Here is a 17589-nt window from a genome sequence, read left to right as displayed (position 1 = left end):
AGAACGGTGAAGGTTGCTGCAATGCCTGAATCGTTAAATGTGCTCTATGTGGCCAAGCGGACTGAATAAATTAACCTAGGAAATGGTCATCACACATGTGAAACACTCTAGCTTAATGGCTAAACAGTCCCTTGACCTACAATAATATCCTTGGAAAAGGAGGTAACATTCCGTCACTCTTGAACAAAGGAGTCTGTTCACTTGCAGTGTATCAATAAAAGCAGCATTTTCCTAAGGGTGAAATCTTGGAAACAAGTTCTGCTCTGCTTCTTATACAAAGCTCATAAACCCGTGTTGAAAAGCTCATTGGCCAAGGAAATTAAATTTTTAAAAGTGCCTCAGAGGTCTTTGTTTAATGGCATTTTAGTCTCCCTAGCTGTAATATAAGTATAACGGAAACTCTGGGCCATGTTTTCAACCGATGCAAACAGACATGGCTCAATTCGCTACAAGTTTTCATCATTTTCTTTTCTGAGAACCCTGAAAAAGAAGAAGGGTCCATGAGTTTGCAGCTTTGTGACTTTGTGAAAAACTCAAGCTCCCATTTAAGCAGCACATTAAGGGCTTGAGTGATAAATTCGTCTCTCTGCACTGGAGAGTGTGTGCAGCTCTAAATAAAAGAGAAGAATTAATGTTACAAAGGATATCAGTATGGTACAAAGTGCAATGAATTGGCTGGTGAGATTTCAGCACAATTAAGAAGAAGAAAGCCAGATAGAAAAATGGTGCTCATTTTTACCATACTTCGTATTCGCAAATTTTCCATATGGAGAACTTCCCAAAAAATGGTCCAAACCTGGGGACAGAGAACCTTTGCCACAGGAATAGAGGGAGGCAGTTGTGGTTAAAACCCTGGACTGGGAGCCAGGTTGCCATCTTTGCCACTGTCCTGCCACTTGATTCTGGGCATGTCTGTGCTGCATCTGGGAGCGAGCCCGGGTCCTAAACATAGCAGTGTAGATATGGCAGCTCGGTTTGGAGCACATGCTCTGGGGCGGGGGTGGGCTTGAGAGCCCAAGCTCCAGCCTGAACTGCAACATCAAAGCACCGCCTACAGAGCTATTTCTAGAGCACCAACGTGAGCCTCACCAGCGTGAGTCTCTGGGCCCCCGCTGGGAGGCTTGCTGCCGGATGGAGTGTAGACGTGCCCTGAATGTCTCTGTACCTCAGCTCCACACCTATGAAATGGCGATCGTGGTGTTTCCTAACCTCACAGAGGATCAATTAAATGGGCTTAGTTATACTTTGGCTTATATAAGCACTTAGGCAAATCAGTTTAGACAGGACTTCAGAAGGGACTCTGGGAGGGATCATCAAAAAGTCCAAAATTATGGCTGGATGGATGGCAAAAAGCCCTTGTTGAATGGATGTTCATTGTCCAAGGAAAGCAACACACATGGGCATAAAGCAGTACCAATCACTGAACTGCATATTCAGTAGAGATCTATGTAAGCCTTTCCCTTTGCATAGGCTCTTTAGGGTGATGCATGAGACCTGCCATGTGCAGTATTAGACACTCCGCGTTGGGCCCACCCTGCAGGGAGCTGCTGTTAATTCCCACAGTATGCAGAGAGTTTTCAGTGCTTTAGGCAGGGCTGGCTAAAAACCAGGGGAACGGAGGGGCCATTTCAGACTAACTTTCATGGATCTCATTTTCTCTTTCCTTCAAACTTTTCTCTAGTATTGAGACTGCTGCTGACTCAGAAAAGAGGAGTGATGCCAATCAGGGACTACAGGCAGCCATGGCTGGGGAGGGGGCATCTAGTGCTTGCCCTCAGTTAATACCCCAGATCAGTGCTGGAGGGATACCCCTGCCACTTAAATGTGGGACCAACCCTCCTTTGCTTGACAGAATGAGAAGCAATCTCTGTGAGTGGGTTTTCCCCGCGAGATAGTAAACCACACAAGTTAAAATGACAGGTTTCAGAGTAGCAGCCGTGTTAGTCTGTATTCACAAAAAGAAAAGGAGGACTTGTGGCACCTTAGAGACTAACATTTATTTGAGCATAAGCTTTCGTGAGCTACAGCTCACTTCATCGGATGCATTCAGTGGAAAATACAGTGGGGAGATTTATATACATAGAGAACATGAAACAATGGGTGTTACCATATACACTGTAACGAGAGTGATCAGGTAAGGTGAGCTATTACCAGCAGGAGAGCGGGGGGGCGGGAAAAAGCTTTTTGTAATGATAATCAAGGTGGGCCATTTCCAGCAGTTGACAAGAACATCTGAGGAACAGTGGGGGGTGGGGGTGGGGGAATAAACATGGGGAAATAGTTTTACTTTGTGTAATGACCCATCCACTCCCAGTCTTTATTCAAGCCTAAGTTAGTTGTATCCAGTTTGCTAATTAATTCCAATTCAGCAGTCTCTCGTTGGAGTCTGTTTTTGAAGTTTTTTTGTTGAAGAATTGCCACTTTTAGGTCTGTAATCGAGTGACCAGAGAGATTGAAGTGTTCTCCAACTGATTTTTGAATGTTATAATTCTTGACGTCTGATTTGTGTCTATTTATTCTTTTACGTAGAGACTGTTCAGTTTGGCCAATGTACATGGCAGAGGGGCATTGCTGGCACATGATGGCATATATCACATTTGTAGATATGTAGGTGAACAAGCCTCTGATAGTTTGGCTGATGTGATTAGGCCCTATGATGGTGTCCCCTGAATAGATATGTGGACACAGTTGGCAACGGGCTTTGTTGCAAGGATAGGTTCCTGGGTTAGTGATTCTGTTGTGTAGTGTGTGGTTGCTGGTGAAATGGGACCTTCCCACGTAGGGAAGAACTTTGCTCTGTGTAGATCTTCCCAGTTCTGATATTCAGATATCAGATATTCAGCATGGAGAGGCAATTTGTATGTGTGTTAAGTAAAGGGTTTTAGCTCTGCAGCACTGGGGCATCCCAGAAAATGACTCCAGGTTTGGCAGTGAGCTGTAGCTGTGCCGTGATTCACATGTTGCACGAGGCCATGAGGGAGCTGTGAGGGCTACAAAAAGCAATTGTGTTGGTCTCTCTGAATGACATGGGTGGCATTTTGTCATTGCTCTGGCCCAAACAGAACACTGAATAATACATACATTCCAATGACTTTAACACAGCGCACAACGTTGCCTATGAAAAGAAGGTTTTCTTTAATATAAATACAAGCGTCATTTGAACCTCCGACTTGCTGTGTCCTTTTTTTGGGATGAAGCCGCATGAGATCATCCTTCCCTTAAACAATAGGGCAGGACTCCTGTTAGGAAATAATAACAGAACTTCCAAATGCGTGATTTGTCTACCACTTCCTGGTTGAAATAGTGTTTATGACAAACATTGTTTCCCATTGCAAAGTAAATATGACTCAGATGCCATATTTACTTACCAGAAGCAACCACTGAAGTATCCTGTGGCAGGGCAAGGCGACAGATATGCAAACATTGTGCCCCTTGAAAAAATGCTGACATATTTGATTGCATATTGTGCAGAAATCATTTTTTAAAATCTCACAATTCAGCCTGTGAATTGTCCATTCTCATGTCAGAAGCACATGACCAGCTCCTGCATCTCTTACTCAGGCTTGTCGTCACAGCAAAGTTAGCTTGAGTGTTGCCCCTACCTCGAGTTCTATCCACACATACCCTTCACTGAAGTGCAGGGGTGCTATTAATCCTAGTCGACTGGCCTGCGAGGGGTATAGGCTAAGGCTCAACTGAGCGACTGGTCAGCTGCTAACACAACCGCTCTGCTGCCGTTGGCTCCACTCGAGTGCTGCTGGCTCTCTGATGCCTTCCTACAGTCCTCCCCATCTGCCCAGAAGGAGAGAAATTCTCCCACAATCCATTGAGACAGAATTCACAGAGCAGCTCAGCTTCCTGCAGCACAAAGAACTCTGGGATGTGCCCTCAGAAGTCTCAGCACCAGTGTGGACGCAGCAGCTGGAGTGCTCTTTCATGGCGTGGCCATTTTCACGTGAGCTGGGCTAACTCCAGAGGAGGAATGGGAGTGCAGATGACTCAAGCTAACTCTGCCTTCAGACAAAACTCCCAGTGACTTCCATGAAAGGTCTGCTTGTGTAAGGAGGAATGCTGGCTTATTGGGCCTGAATTTCTGCCCGCCTCTACGGATGTGAATCAGGAGCAACTCCATTGAAACCAGTGGAATTCCTTGGGTGTAAAGTGTACAGTTAATTCAGGGGGCAGTCTCACATCTGTGTTACTGTAGCATGGTCCTATAAATGCATGGTATGGCATGAACTTTTGTGTCTATGCAAGAGAGGCAGGGTGGTGTACTGGACTGGGCATTGGACTGGGACTCAGGCGATCTGGGTTTGATTACTGCTTGATCAGAGCCTTTTTGTGTGACTTTAGGCAAGTCACTAACTGTCCCTGCTCCTCAGTTCTGCCTCTGGAAAATTGGGGATAATGTTTGCTGTTCCCAGGTTTTGCCTGTTTAGATGGTGAGCCCTGCAGGGCAGGGGCTGTCTCATACTATGTACGTGTGCTGTGCTTAGCACAATGGGGCCCTGATGTGTTCTGTAGCCTCTCGGTAATATAAATAATAATGAAATGGAGCTTGTGTCTATTTCCGTGTGCGATGCTCCAGAGGGATATGCACGTACATTGTGTGAATGGAGGTAGGACCGCTCACCCTGGCATATTGTTAAAATGTTGCCACACCTTTGAGACTTCATTATTTGTGACCCATATTTCAAATTTGTCCCAGTAAGGATTAAATCTGTGGCAAGTTTGAACTGCTTTTCTTTCCTTCCTTCGCTGTGTGTGTGGGTTGGTTTTTCAAGTTATCTGAGCCTTAAGTTCCTGACCCTTAGCTGGTGTGAATGTGCTCAGCTGATCCAACGGAGGCTCTAGCCCAGTGGTTCTCAACCTGTGGCCTGTGGGCTGCTTGCGGCCCATGTGACATCCTCAGGGCCATACAGGTAATATTGGATGAGGCCCGCATATGCAGCCCACAGTGGTAAATAGGTTGAGAACCACTATCTAGCCAGCTGTTTTATCACGCTCCCGTGACTTAAATAGGCCAAGCGACATTTTACCAGACTTTTCTCCCAAAAAATCACCCCGGGCACAGGACAAACATGAGAAATCTTAGCTCAAAGGATCATAGAAGTGTCTAAGAACGGGGGCTTGTAATTGAAGAGCCATTCCTGTGATTAACAAGGAGTCCGGTGGCACCTTAAAAGACAAACAGATTTATTTAGGCATAAGCTTTCGTGGGCAAAAGACCCACTTCTTCAGATGGATTTCAGTTGCTTTGAGAGTGTGTGGCACAGTCTCTCACCATAGTCAGTGTTGTATGTCAATGGCAGTGGATTTTTTTACCTTCAGTCCATTTGGTATGATGTCCATCTGTTTGCACTTGGAGAGGAAGATGATGTCTGTCTGTATCTGTGCAAGTTTTTTGTTGAGGTTGATGGATTTCCACTCCATATGGCTAAATTTAGTGTCTTGCATGGTGTCAAGTATCAGGGGGTAGCCGTGTTAGTCTGTATATGTCAAGGTTCCTTCCCCACTCTGAACGCTAGGGTACAGATGTGGGGACCTGCATGAAAGACCCCCTAAGCTTATTCTTACCAGCTTAGGTTAAAAACTTCCACAAGGTACAAACTTTGCCCTGTCCTTGAACCCTATGCTGCCACCACCAAGCATGTTAAACAAAGAACAGGGAAAGAGCCCACTTGGAGACGTCTTCCCCCAAAATATCCCACCAAACCCTACACTACCTTTCCTGGGGAAGGCTTGATAAAAATCCTCACCAATTTGTACAGGTGAACACAGACCCAAACCCTTGGATCTTAAGAACAATGAAAAATCAATCAGGTTCTTAAAAGAAGAATTTTAATTAAAGAAAAGTTAAGAGAATCACCTCTGTAAAATCAGGATGGTAAATACCTTACAGGGTAATCAGATTCAAAACATAGAGAATCCCTCTAGGCAAAATCTTAAGTTACAAAAAGACACACAAACAGGAATCTACATTCCATTCAGCACAGCGTATTTTACCAGCCATTAAACAAAAGGAAATCTAACACATTTCTAGCTAGATTACTTACTAACTTTACAGAAGTTCTGAGTCTGCATTCCTGATCTGTTTCCGGCAAAAGCATCACACAGACAGACAACCTTTGTTTCCCTCCCCTCCCGATTTTAAAGTATCTTGTCTCCTCATTGGTCATTTTGGTCAGGTGCCAGCAAGGTTATCTTAGCTTCTTAACCCTTTACAGGTGAAAGGGTTTTGCCTCTGGCCAGGAGGGATTTTATAGCACTGTATACAGAAAGGTGGTTACCCTTCCCTTTATTTTTCTGACAGTATATAACACGGCTACCCCCTGATTCTTGTCACTGTGTCACAGTGCTGTAACATGCTATAAGCCTCAAAAAGAAAAGGAGGACTTGTGGCACCTTAGAGACTAATCAATTTATTTGAGCATGAGCTTTCGTGAGCTACAGCTCACTTCATCGGATGCATACCGTGGAAACTGCAGCAGATATTATATACACACAGAAAGCTCATGCTCAAATAAATTGGTTAGTCTCTAAGGTGCCACAAGTACTCCTTTTCTTTTTGCGAATACAGACTAACACGGCTGTTACTCTGAAACCTGTCATTATAAGCCTCAAATGTCTCATCTCAGGAAATGGTCTTCAGATCAAAGGAGAGAGGCTGTCAAAGTTGTGAGCCCAAACACCTAATCTAAGTGATCATTTGAAACTTATGTGAAATGTCTTGCATTTGAGATGTAATTTTTAATAAATCATTCCTTGCTGCATGCAGAACTAAAATAACAATCAACCCCCACATAACTCTTGGACTAACGGTAAACAGGAACCTTGACATGCAATTGTCTGCTGTGGTTTCCGGATGCAGCAAGGATTGGTTCTGAATATAAATAAAGGCTTCCTGAAAGCAATCGCCTTCCACTGTTTGACATTTGGAACTATTTTATTTTGCATTGGCTCTGGATTAGACTTTGGATCATTGACTATTTTATGGAAATTGGTTGCTTTAAAATAAAATATGCACTTGGTTTAATGTTAAAATCCCAAGGTCTCATTTAAAGCCACTAAAGCCAGAGTTCCTTCAGGGTCCGGGGAAAGAAGTGGAACTGCCCAAACCTGCCTGCACAGTGTAGCAGCAGGTAGGATGCCTCCAGGCACACTGGGGGGGAACATTCTTACCAGCAGCTGTGTTATGTTGCCATATAACTTGGGCTTCCCACTTCCCAGCTTTGGCTTCATGGGGCCACAGCCATCTCCTGATCTTTCCAGACATTCCCCCTTTAGTGCACTCAGGGCTTATAACCTTCTCACCCTTGTATTTGGGGGATCAGCATTCTGGCTGGAGCACAGAGGGGAAGGGGCCTCTGGTGCACCCACTTAGGCTGTAGGCAATCAGGAACATGGAGCACCCTCTCAGTTGAAGGCGCATGCAGAATAAAAGCAGGTGTTTTACAACTTGTGTTCTATCTGTATGGCCCTAATGACCATGGTATCTGAGCAACTCACAATCACTAATGGATATTATCCTCACTCCAGCCCTGTGAGGAAGGGAAGCATTACCCACCCTTGATGGATGAAGAGCTGAGACACGGGGCAGATTAAGAAGTTTTCCCAAGATTGCACAGAGGGAATCTGTGGTTGAGCTGGGAATTGACTTGGGTCTCCTGAGACCCTGTCCACTAAACCCTCCTCCCTACTCCTCTCTGCTTGGTATCTGAATGTTTCTGAGGGTTTGCGTTTCCCTTTTGGTTTCTTTTTGTGATCCCAAGTTTCTATTTCTCTTTCCTGTTACAGAAAGGAATTGCCTCCAATTACTCCTTACAGGATCTGTCAGGAGCCATGGAGACCTTGGTGGAGAGTCTTGGGACGCTCGTTAAAGAGGTATGCTGCTCCTTCCTGCGTCAGGAGGGAGAACCTCTCTTTGCCATCGCCGTTTCTAGCCTGAAATTGACTTCCCCAAAGCACAAAGCTGCTCCATAACCTGCACCTGCCTTACAGCTTTTTTCCTTTTAATAAAGATAGGCCCTACTCTGCAGCATCTTTGTGCCCAGAACTCTGAGGGAAGTCAGTGGGAGTCCTTTGAGCCATGCAGCTGCAGATTTGGTCCTCTGAAGGAAGAACTCTGACATATCTGTGATATGTACCGTGCCCTACATTTGCTTTTCAGAGCCTGCTTTTTCAAAGGCAGGAACAATCATTGCATTGACAACATAAACAGAATGCTTGCTGTGCCCTGGACGAGGCCTGTAGGCGCGAGCCTGCATAATGATTTTTGCTCGCAGTGGTTGAGGTGAGGTTGGTTTCAGCAACTGGTCTCAGGGAGTGACAAGGAGTTATGGGAGGGGGAAAGTAGGTTGATGTTAGAATTTACTAGCTCTGGACTTCTGGGCAGTTACGTGTTTGTTTCTTGTCCCATCTATATTTGTACATCATCTAGCATAGTGGGCACCAGATCCTGCTTGGGGCCCTCCAGGCTCTATCTGAATATAAACACAAAGAATAATGTGACAATCTGCATGTGTAAATGACAGTTTTATGGATGAGAAAGAACATTTTTGTAGGTGAAATGGTGAAAAATCAGCCCTACGTGCTTAGTGCTGGACCAACCCCCCGATCTATTTTTAAAGCTAGCTCCTTGGAGCAGAGACTATCTTTGTTCTGTGTTTGTATGGCACCGCACAGTGGGGCCCTGCTCCAGGACTGTGGCTGCTGGCCCTATGAGAATATAAATAGCAATAAGAAGTGAGCTATCTTACTTCAGCTCCGATTGTGCTGACGGTGATGGGCTGTTATTATTCTAACATGTGTTTTCTCTCTTGGAGAAGTTGACGTTGAAGCTAAACAATACCATCCCCCTCCTCCCCATTATCCTTCATCAGGGAAAGAGAGCCCGACAGCCATGAACTGGAGTAACCTCTTAGCGCCTGAGAAAGCCGAGGGCTCCTCAGGTTACTGAGCGCTCTGCTTCCAGAGAGGGGAGGGTGTTCGCAGCGGCACAATGCCCGCCAGCTCTTCCTTGGACACGTTCCCTGCCCAACCCTGGGACCTGCAGCGGTTCCCATTTATGATGAAATTGACAAGAAGATTCTAAGATCAGCGTCAGTTTGGAACCAAGGCCACAGGAGAGCCTCTCCTACGCTCCTGGCTTTGGGGTCTGGTGACAGCTGTTTCCTGTTACAGCATTCAGGCCTCTCTTTATTTCTTTTGTCTGGGGGTAAAAATAATTGAAGCCATGTGATGTTCTCTTTGCTGATGTGGCTGAAAACTCCCTGAGTAACATGCCTTTTGCTTGGCAGCTGTCCTGGGTAGGAGTACCTTTCCTTCTCCCTGTTCCAGTGCAAACAAAGGCCGCCTTTTCTCTGCAGCTCCCGTAGCATCGGCCTCCCAGACGACTTGACCGAAAGTCACATTTCATTGTTTGGGGTGCTGACTGTTGTGTGACAAATGGGGAAGGAGGATTCATTCCCTTGTTGATCTAGCAGCAGGTGTTGTGGAAAAGAGGGCACTATTATTTGCACCACATCCCCTAGCCTTTCTAGCAGAGGGTGTTAATTAGGAAAGGGACTGAACTAGATCCCTGGCTCTGAACCTGAGGACAATCCGGATCCCGGTCCTTGGACAAGTTTCCAATTCAGCCTCTACGTGCTGAATGTTTCCTAGCCTGACCTGTTGGTGAGAGGCTCCCAGCCTGCAGTAGAGAATGAGCCCAGTATTCTGGAAAACATGCATGGGCCAGATCCTCGGCGGTTATAAATCGACATAACTCCTCAAGTGGCTACTGTTAGTTTACATTTCTCAAGTGCTTCACACAGTCCTAAAGACTGAACAAAGCTGCTCACACAAATGACTTTTTTTTTTGTTTTTTAGTGGCAGGGTCTGCTAGATTGAATTATTATTATTTTTTATTATGATAGCATCAAAGGGTATGTCTGCACTGCAATTAAACACCTGTAGCTGGCCTGTGTCAGCTGCCCCAAGCTTCTGAGGCTCATACTGTGGGGCGAGACAATTATGGGGTAGCTGTTTGGAGCCCAGGCTCTGGGTCCCTCCCAGCTTGTAGGGTCCCAAAACCCAGGCTCCAGCCTGAGCCCGGACGTCTACACCACAATTTCATAGCCCTGCAGCCCAAGCTCACATCTGCAGACATGGGCCAGCCGCAGATGTTTTGCAGTGTTAAACATACCCTGTGGGCCCCATCTGAGATTGGGTGTTTTATATACATGTAGTAAGAGACAGCTCTTGTCCCAAAAAGCTTGCAGTCTGAACAGACAACAGACATAGGGTAGGAGGGGAAACTGAGGCACGGAGGTGAAGTGACTTGCCCACGGTCACACAGCAGATCAGTGGCAGGCTGGGAACTGAACCCTGATTCTCAGTCCAGTGCCCTAGCCTCTAGGCCAGGTTACTTCTCAGTCATGTTCCCACTATGAAGCCTGTTTTCTGCAATAGAAAACCACTAACATCGGGCTGAGACTTGCCATTTGAGTTTTCAGTCCAGCTCTTAAACATGTTCACCCCCTCCCCCCCCATTTCCCCACTTTAGCTGATTGTGGTACATTTTGCACCAATGCAACTCCACTGCCTTCAGTGGACTGACTGCTTGTCTCTGTCAGTGCGAGTGATGCAAAGCTCAGGGCACAGCCAGGGGAACTGCGAATGAGCTGTAGAAAGCCACATCTCCATGCTTGTGTTGCTTTCAGTAAAATATTTTCAACTCGATCCTGCTCTGTGATGTGGGATATGCATTGCGGCTTTCTTGAGATTAGAACCATCCCTTACTGCTATTGCAATGTAGCCTTCAATGTTGAATGCAGTGCAGCAGTCAGCTAGCCATATGCATCTGAAACCTTAATGATAGGTGATACCCGACAGCCAGCTTCTTACCTGTTATGCCTTCAGGCGTCTCCAGTGCTTAACAGAGGCCTATTGGTTACTCTGCTCGGGCAGTGGCATATTGGGATCCAGGGTTTGTGACCCTCACAGCGTGTTTTCTGTACGTCCCCAGGCCAAAGCGGGGAGTAGCTCTCAAGTGTTCTGGAGTTTGCCCACTGTGGTTTTATCAGAAATTAGAGACAGGAGACATATAGAAAGGAAATACAAACTATAAGGAGCTATAAAGAGTAGAGTAAATGAGACTCGAACTGCCAGCATTACTACTCAGCCTAATCTAGTCTGTCTGTTTTATTCATCTAATCTCTCTCTTTATCAATCAGTGGTATAAAATGAGTCATCCCAGACTGCTTGATCAATATACCCCTGTGGATGTGGATGTCCAAGATATTCAGAAGTGACTAGTGGGTTTGGGATGTCCAGCTCAAGCCAAAGCAGTCTGATTTCAGAGAATGGGTGCCCAGAACTTTCAGAAAACCAGGCCCTTCTCGAAGGCCAGGTCTACACTGGGCTTTACCGCTATAGCTAGCCCAGTATGCTACGTTGGCACAGAGCTCCTAGTGTGGACATGACTCACACAGGCAAAGCTGTGCTTTGGCCAGTAGAGCTTATTCCAGCCCCCCAGAGCAAAACAAGCTACACTGGGAAAAGCACAGGCTTACAAGTATAGCTGCATCTACACTAGAGGCTTCTAGCCGTCACAGATCTCACCTCATTACACCCTCAACTCAACATAGTGGAACTGCTAAAATCTGTCGTTTAGGCCTGGCCTAACTCATAGCCTAAGGTTGGAAGTTGAACAGGTATAACTGTCAGTTAGGCGGGTGATTTTGTTTTTTAACCAATATAGTTATACCGGTGAAAGCCCTGTTGTGAATACATTTATACTGGTATATAGTTATTCTCCTTTGCATATGAGAATAGCAGGTATAAAGCACCTTTATACGGATATACCTGTGTCCACATTAGGAATGCTGGGGGAAGTGAATCATACTGCTTTAACTAGCTTAGTGGAATGGATGAATTTTGTAGTGTAGATGAGACCTTTGAGTGGGCACTGAAAATCACGAGTCTCTTTTGAAAATCTTGGCCATATTTGTCAAATTTTTATTTTTAAGAGTCAACCAGAACAAAATTAAAGTTAGCCATTTTGAAACCTAAAATAACTGATGTATACCTAAGGTTATTTCCACTGTATCGCATGGTGTCTGCCTCCTCCAAGCTGTGCTGTGCACAATGACACCAGATCTGGTGGGGAGGGATATAGTGGAGAAATTTTAAAATATGCCTCAGGCATTAACATTAGGCAAATATGGAGCAAACCCCAAGGTTTTGCTTGTCTCATCTGTCTCCCATCATATCGATGTGATGTGTGTATTTTTCTAAAAATAAACACTTTTTGTGTGTGACATGGGAGTGGCTCTTGATCAGCATCAGCTGAATTTTTGCCAAGTCATTGGAACATATTTAAAACATCCACAATTCTGGGAATAAACTCAGCGGGCCAAGCTCATCCCCAGTGTAACTCCACCAACTTCAGTGGTGTAACCTCCTGGGTGAATTTGGTTTGCTCTGTTCCAGGGCTTTGTCATTTTTGACTGTCAAAATCAAGAGACATAGTACATCAGAACCAGCAGGCCAGCTACACTCTGATTGATTTTGTGTCACCGTCCATGGAAATAAAGTGATGGACTACAGCTCATTGGTTCAGATTTCAAATTGACCTGACCATGTAGGTACCAGGGTAGCATACTGGCTAGCAATGCAGAACATGAGAGCAGCTGCACGTTTATAGGTCTGGGGATGTGGGTGAGGGACATTTTGGTAGCAATACTGTAGTGCCTTCTAGCTATTATAGAGACAGGGTGGGTGAGGCAGTATCTTTTACTGGATCATTGTCTGTTGGTGAAAGAGAAGTGCCTTCGAGCTACACAGAGCTCTTCTTCAGGCTCCTCTGTGTAACTCAAAAGCTTGTCTCTCAGACCAGCAGAGTCCAGTAAAAGATATTACCTTGCCCACCTTGTGTCTCTCATATCCTGGGACCAACCCTGCTACCACAGCACTTCTTGGTACTGTGTAATTTAGTTTCTTTCTGCTCGATTTCAGAACGCCCTTCTACACATTGACAAGGAAGCAGTTCAGGTTACCAATACAAATGTGCCTTGTTGTTGTTACAATAGGTGGCGAATATAGCGACACCTCTAGTTAAGGTGGCCTGATATTTTCCAAAGGTGTTGATCGTGCACAGCTCCAGTTGAAGTCAATGGGGCGGCAGCTCTGAAAATAATGGTCCGAAGCATTACAGGCTAGATTGTGAGCTGGTATAAATGGACATCCGTGGAGACATGCCATTTTACACGCTCTGGGTGTCTGGCCTTCTCTCTTAAAGCACAGTATGTTACTGTAGTGTCATAGGCCAGTCCTGTGGTGTTTTTATTCACATCATTTGTAAGTGAGCGGACATGGGTGCTTATGTCAGAGTGACGGGGATTCTGTTTCTGGTGGAGGATAGACTCTTCCTAACCAACCTGTAGTGTTAATGCCCCTCCCCCTTGTGTTAGGGAAGATGCCAAGGGAAGTGCCCTGTGATGTTTGGCTGGCTTTATGGTTGCGGAGGCAATGAAGATCCCTGTTGTGACCCCGAAGTTTGGCTGCAGCTGGACTTGCCTCACGGCCATCAAGGATTTTCTGGGAATGCCCCTGATAAAGGGAGGGTGGGAGGAAAGTGATATCTGAGCTCACGGGCCAGTGTAAATGGGCACAAGCCCATTGACATCAGTGGAGCTATGCCAGTTTACACCAGCAGAGAACTGGGCCCTGTCTCTCAGCCTCTGAATGTTGCAAAGCTGCATCTGATTAGTTTGACTCACTGTTTATTATTTCCCTGCCTCTCCTTCTGGCTCACTTCCCCCCCTCCCCCCCACATTCTGTCGCCTGAATGAGGGGGTCCTGCTGGAATGTGAATGGGGTGCAGCCCTGAGAAGGGTGGAGTTCATGTGAGGGCAGGAGCTAGGGATTTTCTCTGCGAGTCATTGAAAAACGCAGAATAAAGGAGATGGCGTAACAGAAGCCAGGCCCCTACTGCATACATGGGACATTTCCTGAGTGCAAGGTCCCCTGCATTGATTTTCCAAGGTCTGTTTCACGTGGATGGTTTATTAAATTAATGAGGTGTTTGTGGAGACAGATGCTTTGATATCAAAATATCTGCTCCATGCAAGTGAAATAAATAAGCCCTTTGTCCCTGTGCATTGCAGCTGGTGAGCATGAAGAGCTGGAGTGACATGAGGCAGGAGGTGATATTTCTGACCAATGTGAACTCCACAAGTTCCTCCACCCAGATCTACCAGGCGGTGTCGCGGATCGTGTGTGGCCATCCAGAGGGAGGAGGGTTGAAAATCAAATCTCTCAACTGGTACGAGGACAACAACTACAAAGCCCTGTTTGGAGGCAACAGCACCGAGGAGGATGCAGCGAATTTCTATGATAATTCTACAAGTAAGTGAGACCCAGTCCTGGCCAACGTGCCTGTTCACATTACGAGTGTGTGACTCGTGAGAGGCCTCCGCTTCCTCTTGACTGTCCCACAGGCTGACAGGATAGCCAGATAATGACTCAAGGCCTGTGTGTATTTACATGATTATACTGCACGATAGGCTAGCGGAGACCGTTCCATATGATGTGAGAGGTTCTTATAATGGCAGTGTAAGGACCTGACACGGAACCCACTGAAGACTCCCACTGACTAATCTAGGCTTTGGGTTAGGCCTTGTGTGTGCTACCATGTGTTAGATTTGCAAAGTGCTCTGCCCTGTGGGTGCACATGAGGTGCTGAGCTCTGCTGCAGATCTGGCTACTGAGCCTTTGAAAATTGGGCCTTTGATGTGCTCTTTTGATTGAACTGCACTTTGTGATCAGTGAGCAACGCACGCTTTGCACGGTGCCTGGTTTTCATGGTGGATGTTATGCAGATGTCCCTTTGTCACTTTCAGAACTCCAGATCCCGTTGGTCCTGTGCAGCTCAGGGTGATAACTCCAACCCTCTTGGCTCAGATATTTCTGGTTTTAAAATGCACACGTGTGTGACATGCTTGCCCATGAGTAAGTGCCTTTGAGTTGTTCGATACCGTGTCTCTAGCTTAGCTCATGCACGTTCTCTCCCTGTTTAGCACCCTATTGCAATGAGCTGCTGAAGAATCTTGAATCCAGTCCACTTTCCCGAATTATTTGGAGGGCTCTGAAGCCTTTGCTTATTGGGAAGATCCTGTACACTCCTGACACCCCGGTCACGAGGAGGGTCATGGCTGAGGTAGGCTATGGAACCCTGTCCCGCATGTAAGCAGCACAGAAGAGATGGGGCCCGACCCATTTATGCAGTTCACAGCTTTGTTTTACGGAGATGGTTTAATTTGGCCCTACTGTTGGTTTAACCAGCTCAAGTAGAAAGGTGATTGTTCTCTGCTGAAGCCTCACAGAGAAGAAGGGGCTGGAAGACAGGAGGGGTGGCTGGGGCATACCCAGGCTGCGTCTCCTTCCCACCTCCTTTGGGGAGATACTCACTTCTGGGAGCGGTGGGAAGCAGCAGTCCTAGTGCTTTCCTGAATGGCCCTGACATGAAAAGTGAGAGTGGGAGGGGCAGGCTTTTTGTACGCTGCTCCCCATGCACACCCATGAAAGAGCCAGCCATAATTCAGCCCTTCAAAGTGGCCTACAAAGGCATTGAGATCCTGGGCACACAAATGTACTAGATTGTGATCTATTTCTTTTCAAACGTGTGATTTTTCTCCTTGCTGTAGCTACCACATTACCAATAAAACTTGGGCAGCACAGTGCCTAGACTTGCACTCTGCCCACCTGACCTGCTGCTGCTCAGACCTGCAATGCTGAAATTTTGGAATAATCCTTCCCCTTTGCTGGCAGGTGAACAGGACTTTCCAGGAGCTGGGCGTGTTCCGGGACCTAGGAGGGATGTGGGAGGAGATAGGCCCGAAGATTTGGACGTTCATGGAAAGCAGCCAGGAAATGGATCTGATCCGGGTCAGTATGCTGTCACTGTGGGTATGTCTGCACTGTAATTAAACCCCTGCGGCTGGCCCATGCTAGCTGACTCAGGCTAAGGGCTCATTCTAAGGGACTGTTCATTTGTGGTGTAGACAATCTGGCTCGTGCCGGACCTTGGGCTCTAGGACCCTGTGAGGTAGGAGTGTCCCAGAGCACCCGAGTCTACACTGCAAGTAAACAGCCCCTTAGCCTGGCCCCGAGCCAGCTGGCATGGGCCAGCCAGGGGGGGTTAATTGCAGTGTAGACATACCTTAAATTTTTTGGATAACTTTGTCCTTGCCAAAGCCACAAGAGCCTTGTATACAAGGAGTGAGCTAAAGTATTTATTTTGGGGATGTGACTGGCACTTCAGTCCTGAGCTGGTATGCTCAGCACTAAGGGGTCATTCCTGGAGACAAGTTCTCCTGCATGGTAGCTACTGCCAGTGCAATGCTACAGCATGATTCGAGAAGGAAGGTTTTAGTCTTGTCTGAAACTGTGTGTGCGTGAAATGGGAACTGAATAACGCACTAGACACAGCTGCGTCAGTTCCTCCCCTGGTGTAAGTCAGCAGAGCTCCACTGACTTCACTGGAGTTGCACCAGCTTACATCAGTTGAGGATCTGGCCCGTCTGAGTTGAGAACAAGAGATTTTTAAGTCCAGGATGTGACATATGAGTGCCCTGTAATCATGTCACACAGTGCCGTGAACTGAAGCAGAGCATGATTAACCACTGCTCTCCATCTGCCTTGCCTGGGGTCCGCTCTTTCTTCTTCACTGCTGACTATTACATGTGTATAACCTGGAGAGCAGGGTTCCTGACACATTTAACTTGCTATGCTGGGTTCTCCTTCATCACAGCAAATGTCTGTAAGTACCAGGGCAACTGCTGTCTTGGTGTTAGCATAAGGTATACCTTGTAGAAAGCAGTCACAAACCAAGCACTGATCCTGGGAGATGTCAAGCACCCTCAGATCCCACTGAGTGCAGTGGGAATTGGGGGCTCAGCACCTCTCAGCTGAAGTGAGGCATCTGGCAGGATTGGGCTCATTTTGAATTGCACGGTGTGCTTAAATTTGTGGAAGAGCCAATGTTGCCCTAGGGGCCGATCACTTGATAACATACAGTGCGTGCTGACTTACCGGAAGGAGGAGTGAGTCTGAATATGATCTCCCACCTTTGTTATAAATCCCTTCGCTTCAGCGGCGTAACTCCTGGTTTACACCCGTGTAAGCAAGAAGCAAATCAGGCCTAACATATAAAATAAATATCAGGGGCCTGGTCTGCTGCTGCATTACTGCACTTACATGCTGGCATAGCTCCCTTGATCAGGTGGACTCAGAGTCAGACCATCTGCACCTTCCCCACGGGAGTTACACCAATGTAAAACTGGAGGGGCGCAGTGATGAATCAGGCCCTTCAGAACAAGTCCGAGACAGCTGTTACCGCTGTCCCCCCAATAAAGCTAGACAAACATCAGAATGTCGTCGTTGCACTGCGGTAATCTTCCTATATCTGTTGGAGCCCTGGCGTTGTCTCCCAGTTCCCACACTGAACGGAAGTGCAAAGTATTCTCTGGCCCACCCCGCTGCATTCGTCCCCGGGGCCTGGAAATGTGAGGGCAGGACTCTCTAATCACTCTAATGGTGGTGCTG

General features: G+C 46.6%; 1 protein-coding gene across 11 annotated transcripts in view; it reads left to right on the top strand.

Moving 5' to 3' along the window:
- Positions 1-17589, top strand: part of ABCA1 (ATP binding cassette subfamily A member 1) — a 314981-nt gene that overhangs the window by 250342 nt on the left and 47050 nt on the right. For 10 of the 11 annotated variants that reach the window (XM_073345955.1, XM_073345952.1, XM_073345951.1 and 7 more), the window contains 4 exons: positions 7798-7884; positions 14151-14391; positions 15063-15202; positions 15814-15930. In XM_073345955.1, the coding sequence (XP_073202056.1) occupies positions 7798-7884; positions 14151-14391; positions 15063-15202; positions 15814-15930 (585 nt within the window). Of the gene's footprint in view, positions 1-7797; positions 7885-8161; positions 8294-14150; positions 14392-15062; positions 15203-15813; positions 15931-17589 lie in introns of those variants that run through there. The other variant, XM_073345957.1, reaches the window with a different exon arrangement.

This window comes from Lepidochelys kempii, chromosome 5 (assembly GCF_965140265.1).
Source record: "Lepidochelys kempii isolate rLepKem1 chromosome 5, rLepKem1.hap2, whole genome shotgun sequence".
Taxonomy (NCBI): domain Eukaryota; kingdom Metazoa; phylum Chordata; order Testudines; family Cheloniidae; genus Lepidochelys; species Lepidochelys kempii.
The sequence above is the reverse complement of the archived record's forward strand: the minus strand, read 5'-3'. Positions and strand labels throughout refer to the sequence as shown.